Source organism: Meles meles, chromosome 2 (assembly GCF_922984935.1).
Source record: "Meles meles chromosome 2, mMelMel3.1 paternal haplotype, whole genome shotgun sequence".
NCBI classification, from domain to species: domain Eukaryota; kingdom Metazoa; phylum Chordata; class Mammalia; order Carnivora; family Mustelidae; genus Meles; species Meles meles.
The window spans coordinates 174956061-174971867 of NC_060067.1; the positions used below are offsets into that span (position 1 = coordinate 174956061).

The following is a 15807-nucleotide window of genomic DNA, read 5'->3' on the forward strand; positions in this document are numbered from 1 at the left end:
AACTACGCCTGAATCCCTGGTGGCAAAGACTTACTGAATCCACCTCCCACAGGGTCCCGGGGATCAATCACAGGGCTGAGCCCAGACGTCAGGAGGCGGCGGACACGGGGGAAGAGCGCAGACACTGGAGTCTCACCCACCTGGCCCCAACTCCAGCTCTATACTTAGCTCTTGAGTGACCTTGAACAAAGGTGCCGAACTTCCCGCACCTTGCATAGTACTTCCAGAGGGATAACAGTCCTTGAGTCCCAGGATCCCGGGAAGGACTTCATGAGATGCTATACGTAAAGCCCTCCGCACTCAGTAAACATAACCAGCAGTTAAGAGTAAGTCGTAGCAGTGGGATTGGTAGTAAAACCAGGCTCCATAAACACCAACTACCAAGCAGCTCCGACAGGCCAAGATCGGAGATGTGGGTTGAGAGAATCCCCCTGCTACTGACGAAGATACTGTATCGGGCATCTCCTTTTCCCTATAAAAATTAAGATGGGCAGTGACCAAATGCAGTGCCATGTCTCTCTCCTCCAGAACAGACCAACCCCTCCTAGTTTGCTTTTGGGGTTCAAACCCAATCCATCTGCTCCTGACTCTCGGCACTCTGCTTCACCTGCCCCTGCGGATCTTCTGCTCGACGGAGGCCCAGGAGAGAGGCCCAATCCCCGGAGAGCAGCGTCGGGCTCTCTGCGTTTTACAAGGGCCTCCCTTCTGACAGCCTCCCCACGTGGCCCTCTTGAGTGTGTTCATTCATCCAGTGAGCACACATGGACCAAGTGCTGGGCACTATGGATCAAAACCAAGTCAGAGGAGCTCCCCACCCTCCAGGACCTCCCAGCTCTGAGCATCCTCCAGCTCCTCTTTCTTAATCAGAGACTCCTCCCTTCAGAAGCTTTCCTGCCTCCTAAGCAACATGAAGACGATGGTCTCATTAGCAGCAATAGAGGCAGGGGAAGTGGAGTCAGAGACTGTCAGGGTCAGGATCCCAGCTCTGCCGCTTTCTCGTTGTGTAACTGGGCAAATTCTTCCCCTCTCTGCCTCACCCACCTCACCTTTAGAATGAGGACAACAATACCTACCAATTAGACTTGTCAGAATGAAATGAAACCCCACTGAAGTCTTTCGAACAGTGCTTGCCACATAGTCATTAACGTTCACTAATACTATTTCACAACTTATAAAAATAGCCACTCTCAAATCTAGGATGGCTATTGGGCCACCAATCCAACAGAGAGCTAAGCCTCCCATGGGAGGACTGAAGATGTTCAGATCTACTGCTCCGCTGCTGAAATCTCTGCTTCCAGGGAAAATGTAAAGACTCTCCAGCAGTGGCCACGAGTTCTATTTGGTAACTCAAACTCAAGGAAGGCTCAAGCTCGGAGAGCATCCTGAGAGCTGAGTCAGCAGGGAAGTGCAGGAGGCTCCCTAGGTAGGGTAGGACCTGCTGCAGAGGCTGACCCCAGAGATCCGAGGGAGGCAGACCATGGCGGAGCATTCAAGGTCAGGACATGTTCTAGAACCAAAGAACAGTCAAATCAGTGAGCAGGACAGAGCAAGGGACATCCCGACCACTGCCAGCTTTTGAAATCTGAGATGGTGATGATATGGCCCTGGGCGATCTGTCACTAGCAGCAAGACTCCAGGCCTGAGGCCCAGGATACGAAGGAGGGACAGCTCTCAGGGGAGATGGCTGGCAACAGTTAGTCGGGATTCCCTAAGCAAGTGCACTTGGATGAAGAACAGTCCTAGCAGGAACCAGGGCAGTAAGCAAGTAAGTCAAGGAAAAATACTTTCGAATTACCCTAGCTGATAGGACAGGTGAGTGGGAGAAGGTACCCAAGGCAAGAAAAAGGGGAAGGGAATGAGTATAAGACCCAGAGACTGTGAGTCACTCGGGGCTCACCCCTGACCTGCCCGAAGCCAAGTCTACAGCAACAAAAACTTGATCCCAAGCTCCTCCAACAGTACCATTTCCTTTCACAGCGGATCTGCTGACCCAGCTGTGGGCACCTGTACAGAGCTAAGGCAGGGGAAAATGATAGAGTCGGGCCAGAAGGCAAACCCAAAACCAAAATATTATCAGAGGCAAGCATTCCAGATGAAATCAAGGATCCAAGTGTCCATACGTAGGCTTCATCCTGCAAACCCAGCCCTTCAGATGAAAGGAATCAACAGGCGGGTTATCAGCGATGTGGGGTGACAGACGGGGCACGGTCCTGTTTAGGGTGAAGTCTCTCCTGGAGAAGGTGACTAGTGGCAGCTAATCCGAGGAAGTTTTCTATGGCTATACTCTTTTCTCTCAGCCATCAAATCCAGAGGACAAAATGCCAAAGGCCTCTAGAGGTTAGTTCCCAGATAATGACCTAGAGGCTCACAGTAATCTTTTTCCACTGCACATCTTAAAGCACAAATCCATCCCCTGACACTCAGACTTTCCTCCTCCCAAGTCTCTCAACCAGAGCCAGATCTGAGCCCCATGACCCTCCCGGCTGCAACACAGCTGTGAACCATGAACTTGACATTCGGGGGCCATGCCAGTCTTTGGGGCCTCAGTCCACCAAACTGCTCCAAGGCAGTGGGAAGGAAAGAGCCAGCAGAGAAAAAGACTTGAGACTTTCTCCCATACCAGTGACAACTCCAGGGGTTCCCAGACCCAGTAACAGAAAGTAGGGGGCCCCGTCTTTGTGCCTGGCTGCCACAAAATGCTAGGCAAGTCTGGCCTAGTCCTAGTTCTGGCCGTGTCCTTGATGAAGTCAATTCTACTGGCTGAGACTCAGTTTCTCACCTGTAACACGAAGAAGCAAAACTAGGTGACCACCAAGGTCACCTCCAACCCAGGGTTCTAGGACTCCATGGTGCAGGAGACCAAAGCAGTCCAACATCTGTCCAGCTCAGAGAACCAGGCCACATTCTCTGCCAGGGAGGGGCCCCAGACTGGAAGAACAGGAGTGGCCACAAGGCCACAGTCATAACAAGGTTGGTGAAAGCAAGCAGGCCTTGCCTTGGAGCTTGGAACCAGCCAGGCCCGCCTCCCTGGCCTTCTGCGAGTGTTCATTTCCTGTGTGCAAGCAAAGATCCTGGACCCCTAGGGTCAGGAGAGATGAGCTTCTTTTTCCTCAAGCTAGTATCTGGGATGGTTCCCTGTGTGCGTGTATGTGTTTGTTGTGGGTTTTTTCCCCTCCTCACTCTCAGTTTGATGCTGCCCACAGGAGCTGAGGCCCCTTAGGCTAATCTCACCTGTATTCCTCCCAGGCAATGGTAGGCGGCTTCCCCCCACCCCACCACCTTCCCTTGCAGCCTCTCACCTGGGGGTTGTCCATGTACCAGAGAAGGCAGTTGGCCTGGGTGTCCAGAATAAAGTACCTCCGCAGAAACTTGCCGCTGTTCTCATGCTCCTCGATGTCCAGAAACCCACAGATTCGGTTCTGTCGATCCACATAAGGCATTCCTGGGCTCTGCTCACATCACCCTGCGTGGCAGGAGGAAGGGAGGTGAGGAGGAGCGGGGTGAAGTGCGCCCGGACTCAGGAGCTGTAGGAACTTCACTCTGGCTTGACTCACCGCTGTGAGAAGCTACACTAGCTCTCTCATCCGCCCTCCTTCCCCAGAGCACCAAATGTTCCACCCCAGCCAGACCGCGGAAATCTCCGTCAGTTCTGTTCCACACGTAGCCAGCGAAATGCATGAGCAGGGACTCGGCTGTTTCCTGAGCTCCACTGTGTGCTGACGAGAGCCTCAGGCAACTTTACTACGAAGAGGAAGTAAGCCTAGATCAGGGGCTTCGTCCTAATTCCAGCTTTAGCCCCTTAGGAAGTGTGTGACTGCAAGCTATTTAATCTCTCCGCACCTCAGTTTCTGCACCTGTAAAATGGGGATAACTTTGGTACTTACACCTCCTAAGATTTTGGTGAGAATTAAGTGCCTGGCACACATTAAGTATTTCGTACACACGAGGTATTATTATTGCCCTTCACAAAAGCCTTGTAAAGTAAACCATAACCCAATTTTTTAAAAGATTTTATTCGTTTATTTGACAGACAGAGATCGCAAGTAGGCAGAGAGGCAGGCAGAGACAGGAGGAAGCAGGCTCTCCACCAAGCAGAGAGCCCAATGCGGAGCTCGATCCCAGGATCCTGGGATCATGACCTGAGCTGTAGGCAGAGGCTTTAACCCACTGAGCCACCCAGGTGCCCGCATAATCCAATTTTATACATAAAGAAACTCAGAGGAGATTTAAGCCCCAACCCAAATTCTCACATAAAACTTTGCTAGGAATTCAGTCACCAGCAGCAAACCTCCAGCTCCGTGAAGGAATTAAATCTGAGGGCCACATCCCTCAGCCCTAGCTTCACTTACTTACTTTACTTTGCTGTTACCCAAAAGCCATTTATGACTGGAAGGATGAGGGCTCAGAAGAAGGCCCCAACCATTGAACACTTCTACTGACTCCAAAGGGTCTCTGGTGATGAAAGACAAGCTTCATCTTCAAGTCAGCCTCCTTTCTCCTCATGATTTCCTTCTGACTCTCTGAAGAGCCAAACAAAGGGCAGGGGCTCTATTCTCCTCAAGGAGAATGAGCACTTTCCAATAAGCAACACAGAGAACAGGTGGAACAGGGGCCCACAAGGATCAGAAAACACCACATGACATCCTGACTTTCAAGGACTGACACCACCCACCACTGGGCCCTGCTCGGCTTCAACAGGCAAAACTCACTATGACCCAAGCCTACCAAAGCCCTAAGCAAAGTGGGGAGCCGGCTGGCTTGAGGCCATGCCTGTATCACAATGCTGGGTCAGCAAGTAAGATACCAAGATGCCACACCCAGAGCTGTCCAGGCCCAGGGCAGGCCAGTCCCACATTTCCAAAGTGTGGCCCCACCTCCGTGGGGGCCTGGCAGTGTGGAGAGGCTGCCCCGAGGAAAAAAGTGCCCCCGACATTGTGTGTGTGCGCACACACACACAAATACACACAGACACCAGTGAACAATGAATCCTTGATTGCAGGCTAAGATCAGGCCAGATTGCTGATGGGGACAGAGGACAGTCAGAAGGAACATGGGCCAGGGGGCCCACAGCTACTTGCTGGGTAACGATGGGGGACAAAAGAATACAAATACAGGACAAAGGTGAAACAGCACAGTTAAAAGGAAGGAAAGAGATAAAAGGTGAGAAAAGTCTTCTACAGACACCGGGTCAAAGAGAAGAAGGCAGGAAGACTGGCGCTGGTTGGGAAGGAGCATACCCCTGAGAAAGGATGTAGCTTCCCCACTCAGCGAATCAGGGGGAAATCGGAGTCCCGTGCAGAAAGGCTGGGATGACCCATGCATCCCATGCATGGTCCCCCTGCATAGGTGCCCTTTTGAAATGAGGGAGCTCACCCATCTCCCAAGAAAACCAGGCAAATTCCCTTGATGCCAGCCCAGCCACAGAGACAGAATTTCCAGAAGTTTCAGGACCACAGCCACTCCTGGGACATCTCTACGAGAAAGCATATAAACTGCAGTAACCAAGCCGACTGTCTCTAGACCCAGCTGGTAAGCACGGCATCCCGCTTATTGCTGGCTTGCAAATGTTCCCTTTTCAGCCTACAGGACTAATCACTGCCAGCCTTTTTGTCAGGTCACAGGCTAGAGAAGGCACTGTCTACAATCCCCCAACAGTCTACTTTCGTGGAGGGTGCTTCCCATCTCCACGGATCCACGGGTGGGAGAGAATCTTCTGGTGTCAAAAGGAAGGAGAACAAAAAGAATTCTGGTTACTTCTCCTGACTGTGGTTCTAGCCCCAGGGGGAAAAAAAAAAGCTGCTCTCGGATGTCCTGGGAAGCAGCTGAGTCATGGAGCTCATCAAGAATGTGGGAGGCAGGGGAGAAGGATGGGCTGCAGGAGAACCAGGCATCACAGGGAAATGCTGTTATGCCTAGCCAGCCCACACAGAAGCAGTATACTCAAAAGATGGCGCACGAAACACAAACCTGACGTCCTAACCCCCAATCCTCTGTCAGTTCATTCTGACCCCACTTTTCATCCCTTGTCAGAACAGAGGCTTAGCTTTGGGACAGGGAGCCTACTTCTCCCAACCCCCCAACCCCCCATCTCTGTTCTTCAGCCTGCCACCACCGTCCTCCAAGTCCCCCTGGTTCCTCATCTTTTTCATGGAAAGGCCCCCCTAATCCAGTGATTTCTGCCACCCCATGCCCAACCCCAACAACTGGGTGGTGAGGGGAGAAAGGGAAGTGCTAGTAACTGAGTCATAAGGGAAGAGAAACACCTTGATGCAAGCATACACACAGCCACCCCAAACTAAGTAGCCACCCCTACTAAGACCCAGGCCAAGCTCTATACCATTCTTTCTACGTCCCTCCAATTATATAGTTTTAGCCTGTTTTCTGACTCTTTAAAATCACTTGTTATATTAAATTTCATTTTAATCCAAGTTTCACAGTGTAAAACTACTGAGTGGAGGGTGACCTAGGGTGCTCTATCCCAGGACTTGTCCCCAACCCATGTCCTAAGCGCCATCCCTGACAAAGACTCTTTCCCCATCTCCTGGGACGACAAGCGAGTGTTCTCACTGGGATGCAGCATCAGATGCCCCTGTCCCAAGCAAGCCCCTTCACCTCTGCCCTAAGAGCATAATGAAACCTCCTAGCAAGTAACTGTGCAATCTTCACAACACATTGGTGACAAAGAGCACAGAAGATTTGTGCAGGAAAGGACCCTGGTCTACCCCACTCAGTACCCTCTTTCCAAAGTTTGCCAAACCTCCTTAGAATTTTCCATTTTTGTGTGCAGAAATCACAGTATAACAATGCTGGAATTTTTTTTTAAATTCACTCTAGCCAGTCGTTTTCATTTTTGCATGCTTTTTCATGCCCCTCTCCGCATAATTGGCCTTTTTAAATTTTAAATTATATCATAAACATGTTCCATGTTGCCACATAGTCTTTATAATCATTGCTTTTAATGGTTGCATAACATTACTGAACTGCATTTACTATAATTTACTTAGCCATTTCTCTATGATTAGACAGTTAGATTATATTCAATTTTTCACTATTATAAATAATGCTATGTAAATTCTTATTTTTATGCTTTATTTCCTCTTTCACATGGAAACAGCATACACAAATTCCAAGCAATAATATGACTAGATCATAGGTAATGATCTTTTACAATTCTTGAGACCTATTTAAAAACTGCTTGCTAAAAGTATTATCTGTTTACATCACAGTCAGCAATATATTGTTACAATCTCTATAATCTTGTATACATTCAATGTTCTCATTTTCAGCTGTTGCTAGTTTTAAACATACAATGATGCCTAGTGAAGCTGAACATTTTTTCACGTTTGCTTCCTGCTTGTCTTCCTTCCTGGACGTTGTAAAATGCAAATCAAATTATGTGCACATACAGCAATGCATATTCTCTCTCTCTCTCACAAACACACACACACACCAAACTAAACCAAAACATGGCCTCACATAATCTAAATAATTGAAGAATGTATGTTAATGAAGAGTAAAATAGAAAAGAGGAAAGTTTTATATGATTGAGATTTCTTCAGCATATAGTTCCTAAGTATGTACTGCACTTGAAAATACGTTAAATATTTAAGTTATGGTAGAAGGGAGACTTTGAGTAAAAAGTGAGTTTGCATTGGGTTACCCACTGATCAGCAGCAGAAAATGGATTAAATGTCAATTAAACCAAGATTCCCAGCCAACATTTGCCAGTTAACCAGATGAAGCTCATGGGAAGAGTCAAGGGCTTCCCCCTTAGAATCAGGTGAAGGGCACTGGGATGTATCTGTCCCAAATGTCTCCTTGACTGCCCATTTCAACGTCTTAGCTTCCCTTATTGGGGAAGATTTAAGCCAAGGAAAAAAATAATAAAACTCTCCCATAGGATTTGAGGCAACTGACATTTTCATCAGGCTAATTATATAAAAGAGAGAGCTGGGACCAAGACCCAGAGGAAATATGCACCAATGGGAGACAGAGGTACTAGAGGGTCAAGAATATAAAAAGAAGATTGCTGCTTGAAACAAATGTCACCTACTTGGAAAGATGTGTTAGGATTCTTACACACCTCAGACAGAACATGAACCTTTGTGGAAAGCAATTTGGCAATAGGTAACAAGAGAGCTAAAAATGTTCGTACTCTTTGACCCAGTAATTCTACTTCTAGGATTCCATCCAAATAAATAAACTAAGATGCAAATAAAGATTAAAATTTTTAAAAAGGCATCTCCAGTAGAATTCATAATAACAACAAGGTGGAAATGACCTGAATGTCCCAATGATTAGAGGATAATTAAATTATGAGACATTTACATAAGGAAATGTTACACGATCATTTAAAAATTATGTTTTCAAAGAATTTTAAATGAATTAAGGAGAAACTCACTATATCATAAGTTTTTTAAAAATATGACTTACAATATGATCTCAATCCTCTAACTATTATTTTCGTATTTCCAAATATATTTGGGTAGTAAAAGACTGACATATAGACCCCAAAATATTGACCATGGGTTATGGGTGAAATTTTATTTGTTTCTGTATATTTTCCAAATTTTCCAAATGTTCTACAGGGAAAGTGTGTTCCTTTATTCAGCAGGTGGGAGAGCTATTTAACTGCACACACACCCTGCCCCAGTATATAAATTCTGAAGCTGAGAATAAATTTGTCAAGTCTCCAGAGTCCACAAACAAGCAAAACCTTGCCTCAATTATAGCTCTCTTGGGACTTCTTGGTGTTTGAAAGTCTTTTTTTTTTTTTCTTTTTTTTAAGTAAGCTTTATGTCTGACATAGGGCTTAAACTCAAGACCCCAACATCAAGACTTGCTCCACTGACCGAGCCAGCCGGGCGCCCCAAAGTGTTAAACCTAATAAAGTATCATCCCACCCTTCAGTATTGCCCAAGAGCCAGGTACCTACCCAGAGGGCTTTGGCACTCTCCAATCTAGTGGGGTTTGTGTTTCTTATTTCTTATTGCAACATCATCTTAAGACAAGTTCATTCTTTCCGCTGCAGGTTTGGTTCCTTACTCTCTAGTCTTCATAAGAGGAGCCCCTGCCCTGGAGGCCCAGTCAATATTCACACCCACGTTGATCATTATATTCCTCTACTGTTACAGCGCCTATGCCACACCATGCCCAGTACTCTGGGGAAATGAGGCAGGAATGCTGACTGAGACACCCAATGGAATTTTCCTTCCTGAAATTTTGGAGACAGAGCTGGCATTTTTTTTTTTTTGAAATAAATGGCTGAATAGTGGAATAATAGTTGTTGTTTTTTTTTTAAAGTAAAGCTGTAGAGTTATTACATCATTAATGTCTTTTTTTTTTTTTTTGAAGATTTTATTTTTAAGTCATCTCTACACCCATTGTGGAGGACAAACTCACAACCCCGAGATCAAAAGTCGCACACCCCACCAACTGAGCCTACCAGGTGCTAGTAGTATAGTTTGGAGATACAGGAAAAAATAGAGTGAAACAAGGGAGGTTCATCTGCTTGACTGTTCTGACACTTTTGAGGTAAATAAAAAGGAAAGTGATAACACAGAGATAAAGCCTTAAGTGGTACTGGCCCCATTATGAAACCATCTACTGTAACCTCTGATGGCTCAAGTACGAAAAAAGAATTAATCCATTTTTTACATTTGGAGATTTTTCTTTCATGTTACTTTGCCTTGGCAGGGCAGGGAATTTCAGGGATTTTGCTCCAGAAAAAGTCAGGAAGATGTTTCTCAGCAGGTGACGGGATGTGCAGGAACCCATCTCCTGTCTTGTTACCCCGCTGGGGTGGAGGCTGGAGACAACAGGGTCCTTGGTGAGTGAGAGGGATACCAGCAGGAAATTGCTAAACTTCGACAGGAGAAAGTTTATCGGGAAATGACATCAGAGGTCTCTGAGGACTGTGATACAGCAGACAGGAACCGGGGTGTGGAGGTGAGGAGCAGCCACTCCACTATTGCTAGAATACGCACCCGCCATGTGAGCACACTTCACCCATGTTTAAATCTGCAACATACATAAGTGTGTCGTGTGGAGTTTCAACCACGCCAAAGGCCCAGGAAAAACCACAAGACACAGACATAGCTATTTCAAAACACATCCTTGGGAATGGACCAAAGATTATAACTTAGAAAGTGTGGGAGCGTCTATCTCCTACTGTTACACTATCACTGCATTCGGAAAGTGTCATAAGAACAAATGCCAAATAATCTTAAGGCAGGAGAATAATGTGAGAGAGAGCTTGTTGCCAGCGGAAGTGCAGAGTGAAGAATGCAAACATTTACAGCAGTGGGGAGGTTAAGAAAAGGTGTCCCCATGACACAGGCAGCCCAAACCCCACTGGACCCTAGAACCTGGAGGGGAGGGCAAAAGACACTTGAGAAGGAATTTTTAAGGGGACACATTTCAGGGAAAAGGCTGGAGAAACTGAACATTGATCCACTGCAATAAAGACAACAAAAGCAACAAAAACATTTTGAACAGTCATGACCTCTCTTAACAGCGGGTTCATCTATGGTCCCAGAAAAGGTGGCAGTTGGAGCCAGTAGGAGACAAAGGCCTTCCCCTGGCTCAAGGCTCCACCAGAGATCACAAGCATAGACGAGTCGCCTCACCTGGTTTATAAATTAGCCTATAAACACTGAGATCTCCAACTTTCAGAATTACGGCAGTCCCCGCCCCCAAGTTGGGAAACCCAATGAATTCCGTTTCCCTGCAGGGCTTCCTAACAGGAACCCACAGCAATGATCTTCATTTAAAACTTGACCCACTGAAACACGGGCAGCAGAAAACTGAAAAGATAACATCATGGCTTCTCCTATCTACTAGCCTTTTGCAAAGTGCTGGGGGAAACTGTTAAGTGGCTTAAGTGTGTCTGTCTCAGGAGGAGGGGTGGGGGGAGGGGCTGGGTGTGTCGAGGAGGAGGTGCAGGTGACAGCGACCGGCGTGACTGCATGGGTCTAAACTCTTGCAAGAAGAGGACCATGGAAAGGGCGTGCTGATTTCGGTGACCCGTCCGTGTGGCGGACTGAAGTCAAAGAGCATGAGTTTTCGCGTCAGACGCCACTGAACTCTCCTGGGATTTGCACAATGGAGAGAATCACTTTACCTACTTCCAAGGTGGCTGCGAAGATTAAATGAAATAATGTGTGAAAAGTGCTTAACAGGAGGTCTGGTGAAGAGGAAGCACTGGGGAAATGTTGTGACACGTGTGTGTGCATGTGTGTGAAGCGTCTCACCAGGAGTACGTGATTATCATTCACACGACCGCAAAGCAGCTTCTTACAGGGCAGGCAGCCGCACTGCCGTCTCTACCCCTCAAATATCAATAAGCACACGTCAAGAGAAAAGGCTGGAACACTGGTATCCTTCACAGGGAAAGGCATAAACTTCCCTTACTCTTCCCTCTACTCCGAGAACCATCATAGTTTACATCTCTGAAATTCTCCAGGAGGTTGGAAAAAAAAGCAATCCGAGAGCTATCCTGGCCAGGCTATCCTGAAAGTAAGCAGAAGCCAGGCACGCAGATCAGGTTCCAGGGAAGGGACTCCGCGCCGCCTCCTGCTCACCCACGGAAGCATCCCAACGCGGAAGCGCCCCTTTGCAAGTGGCTGGCCCAGTGTAAGTCCTAGCTGATGGCACAGCGAATCCTAGCCTTTGCCGTTTAACTACGGTGTTTCTCAAGAGTGCAAAGGACAAGCGGACCTAGCGTCCCACCATCTTTATCTCAGCTGCCAGCCTCTGTGGGCAGAAAGGCACCCCACAGGGGCCAGGCTGAAAGCCTTTGGCCCCACACTGGGCAGTGTCAGGAGCTCCTGCCTCAGCAGCTCTGCGACCTCGACCTCTACGGTGAAAGTGCACAATTCAGCTTTCAATCCTCTGCAGAAAGGAGATAAATTATAAAGCCAAAAGGTTGGATGGGCTTAAAAGCAGGGGTCAGGGGATGCGAGGGCAGAGCAACCCAAGATTCGGAACAAAGGTCAACAGAGTCTTCCAGTTATAGTCCCACTGCACCAACCACAGGCCTCCTAAGAACAGGAAGGAAGGGACCCCATCCCTCCCACCTCTCAGCTGCCCTATCTCCCCACCCTGTCCAGTTCCCTGGCTCAGTGATGGGCTTATACTGGGCAGGGCTAGGATTCTTCTCTCCCCATAGGCTGTCACACTATAATATTTGCTCTGCTTCCTTCCTTTCCAAAGCCTCACAGATTAGATTGCAGGAGTCCTATCCAGCTCACTAAGACAGATGGAAAACCGAAAGCAAGGCAACTCAAACTGCTCAGGGTAGAAAGAAAAGGCCGGGCAGTCCAATGTGCCAACAAGCAGACCCTCTTTTCCAAGCCCTCTGTCCACCTGCCTCATGAAGAACACAGGAAATCAATGAAGTACCAGCTAGATGCACACCATGAAGACCGTGGTCCTGCTATCTGGGTCTTCATAGCATTCTAGCACTTTCAGGAAACACCCAGAAAGCAAGCAAGAGAGCTGGTTGTTCAAGAGGATTTGACTGACAGAGCAATGCTTCTCCCTTCCCACTTCTGCAGAATTTCTCCATAGGTAGGCACCAACCAAAACCTACATGTCTTCAGGATTTACTGTAACCTTAGTAAAATAGAGAGCTCAATGTGGTTCAGCTCACTAGGAAGACAAGATGGGACATGCAGGTCCTACTTCCTTTTACAGAAGAGAAAAGACAGCACCAATGAGGGAAGAGAAGGGCTTGCAAACTCTACCCAGGAGCAGGTGGTGTGCAAATCAAATACCCAGGTGATCACCCTCATCTGTAAGGTGAGCAAGGCGCCCATCATGAACTAGCTGAAATACCACCAGGGGTACCACAGACACCTTGTAAAAAGTGGGGCTTACAAAAGGGAGACAAGGTCTAAAAGCAACATCCTGAGGAAACCCACACGCACCAGCTCAGTGAACCGAATTTCTATATGCTTGGGGTACTGCCACACTGCTCCTTGCCCTTCCATCCGGACAAGTGCCAACAATCCATGCACCTGCAGCCATGCATTCATTCATTCTCCCATTCAACAAATACCTGCTTAACACCTAGCCGATGTCCTACATCACACTGGCCATACAGTCTAGACTACAAGATAGACTTTTGCTATGCCAAAAGTCATTACTTTCAAGCGGTACACAAGGAGAAGAGAAATTGCTGAAATGATGGTGCTTTCCAAAAAGCCTCTCCTGGTTTCTTAAAGCATGCCAGATCTCTATTTTAGCAATCTACTTTGTGTTCGAGGCACTCGTGGACAGCCTGTGTCTGCCATCGGACGTAAGCTCCCTGAAGACAGAGGCTGGCCTTCCTTCGTCACTGCCTTTCACATCCTTGTTATCCATGACATGTCAACCAAATGCAACTGTGGAACAGAAAACAAACCCTCCTATTCTTTCCAGACCTTTGGTTTCACCGTTTCTGAAGGCTTTGCCACCAAACAAAGAAAAATCGTGGAGCTCCAGAAAGGAAGAGAAAGGGGACTGACTTAGATATATTAAGAACATGAGTACAATTTTGGAACTTCAGCCCAAGTGCAACCACCGCTCAGCGGGCTGAGAGCCACAGCTGGCATCCTGGTAGAACGCTTTTCCCCTCCCTCTTTTCTGCTTCTCACGCTCCTCTGGAAAACCCCATTTGAAGTCCTAAAGAAAGAAAAGAGGAGGAGCGGGAGAAGGAGTTAGAAGGGGAAGATTCAGCTAGAACCCAAACTCACGAAGAAGGAAGGAAACCTTAGGCTAAAGGCTGGGTGGGGGGGGAGGGTTGGCCTGGGGGAGGAGATGTGTGAGGCCCCAGTGGAGGTGGCCACGCCGCGCCTCCTCTCTGGAGGTGCCTATACACTTCTCCTTCCTGCACGGCCTCTTCTGCCCCTTTTCCTCCCCTTTTTTTTTTAAATCTATTTATTTTTTGCTTTTTTGTTAGTTTGATGAAGTAACAGTCTTCAGAACTAGAGCAGAAAAGGGAAGCGTGTGAGGTGAGGAAGAAGTTGGTGAGAGCGAGAGACAGCTCTCTCAAGGGTGCTTTCCCAATCTGGCACCGAACCTGCGTTGTAGGACAGTTTTCCTACAAGTCGCGCCCCCCCACCCCCCAGCCCGGAGTTCCAGAAGCCCCAAGGGCCCGGGCTGCACCCGGGGAAAGGAAGGGCTCTGCCTAGGGGAGTACTGCAGGCCTGTCACGTAGTAAGGTAACAGGGGAAGAGGAAAACGGGGCTCCACGGCCCAATCCGAGCCCGAGGGACTTGCCTGGGACGCTCTCCGCTATCCTCCCCTACCCGCAGCCCGGGCAGTCGTCGCGAGGCCGGTGCTCCAGCGCCAGAACCCGCAGCGAAGTTTCGCCGCTGCAAACGTGAGAAAATGCAGCTCAGCAGAACACCCGCCCCCCGCTCCCGCGGCCCCACCCCCGCAGCCCGACCCCTGGCGGTGGCGACCTTGGCCACCCCGGACGCTCCAGAAGACTGGAGGAGGGGCTGCCCTCCGGGATTTCCCGGGGGCTACGTGAGGCGCCCAGGGGCTGCGGCGACCTTTCCCTGCGCCGTCAGCCGCCGGGGCAGGCGCACCCGGCCCCGCCCGCGCGCCCCCGGCGCCCCCGCCCGGGCTCCCCCTGCTCCCCCTGCTCCCCAGCCTCGCCGGCCCCCGCGCGCCCCTCCGCGCCTCGCTGCGCCCCGACCCGCGAGGGCGCCCCACTTACCCCGCCGTGCGGCGGCCGGGGCTCGGGCAGGGTGGGTTACATCGGGGTGGGGCGCGCGTCTCCGGCCGGCCGGGCCGCCGATCTCGGGGGATTTCTCTATCTCGCCGCCAAACTCTCGGCGCCTCTCGCTCCTCTCGCCTTTCTCCCCGCACCCCCACCCCTCCTTCTCTCTTGTCTCTCGGCTCTTTTTTCCGGGTTAATTACGTTTCGCATTAAAGCAAAACCCAGCCCCGGATGTGAGTACAATGCTCCGCCGAGCCCGCCGGGGGAGGAGAGGGGTGCCGGGGCGCCGCGGGGTGGGAGGGGGCGCGGCCGGGCGCCGCGGGCTGCGCGGAGGAGGCGGGGGCGGGGCGCCCGGGAGCTGCCCGGGTGGCGGCGGGCCAGGAGCGGGCCGGGACCCCCTCGCTGGCGTCGGCGGCCGCGCAGGTGGGACCGGGGCCGCCGAGACTGCCACGCGGAGGAGGCCCGCCTCGGACGCCGGGCCCTGGGCAGCAGGTGTCCGCGGCCGGAAAGGGGCCCGGGGCCGAGGGCATCCCGGAACGAGGGAGGCGAGCCGGAGCGCGCGGGCTCCCTCTTGATGCCCATTTCTGCTTCCCCAAGCCCCACCCAGCGACTTCGGCCGGGCCTCCCTCGGGTCCTGAGCCCTTGGCCTTTCTAGGGCCGCGGGCTGAAAGTTCAGGGGTTCAGGGTTGGGGTCTGAAGAAGGAACGATTCTCAGGGGTCTCAGGTCAATGTGCCAGAAGAGTCCGCGGGCGCCGGACGTTTTAACGAGGGGTAGAGGGACTTTCTCAGTGTGACGCAAAAACGCCTTTCCTGCGCTCAGGGCAGGAGGGTGCGCTGGAAAAAATGGGAAACAGACAAGCAAACATGAAGTAAATAATGCCAAGGGGGACCTAAGAGAATTACTACGCGCCGGGGCAGCCCCTGCAGGATCTCGTCTGGATACACACAGCAACCGAACGGGTATCAAGCCCGTTCACGATGAAGAAACCGAGACTCAGAGACGTTAAGTAATTTGCCCTGGGTCCCACAGTCAGTCAATGGCAGGTCTGTCAGGTTCTGAGGCCGGCCTCCCACGTGCGGAGATAATTTAAATATCC

At 50.0% G+C, this 15807-nt stretch overlaps 1 protein-coding gene across 2 annotated transcripts in view; it reads right to left on the reverse strand.

Moving 5' to 3' along the window:
* PLEKHA2 (pleckstrin homology domain containing A2) overlaps nucleotides 1–14971 on the reverse strand; it is a 56464-nt gene extending 41493 nt beyond the window's left edge. The window contains exons 1-3 of one of the 2 annotated variants that reach the window (XM_045997226.1): nucleotides 14708–14970; nucleotides 14263–14357; nucleotides 3300–3463 (exon numbers count right to left, since the gene is read on the reverse strand). In XM_045997226.1, the coding sequence (XP_045853182.1) occupies nucleotides 3300–3440 (141 nt within the window). In that variant the 5' untranslated portion in view covers nucleotides 3441–3463; nucleotides 14263–14357; nucleotides 14708–14970. Of the gene's footprint in view, nucleotides 1–3299; nucleotides 3464–14262; nucleotides 14358–14707 lie in introns of both variants that reach the window. The other variant, XM_045997227.1, reaches the window with a different exon arrangement.
* Nucleotides 14972–15807: the final 836 nt, after the last annotated feature.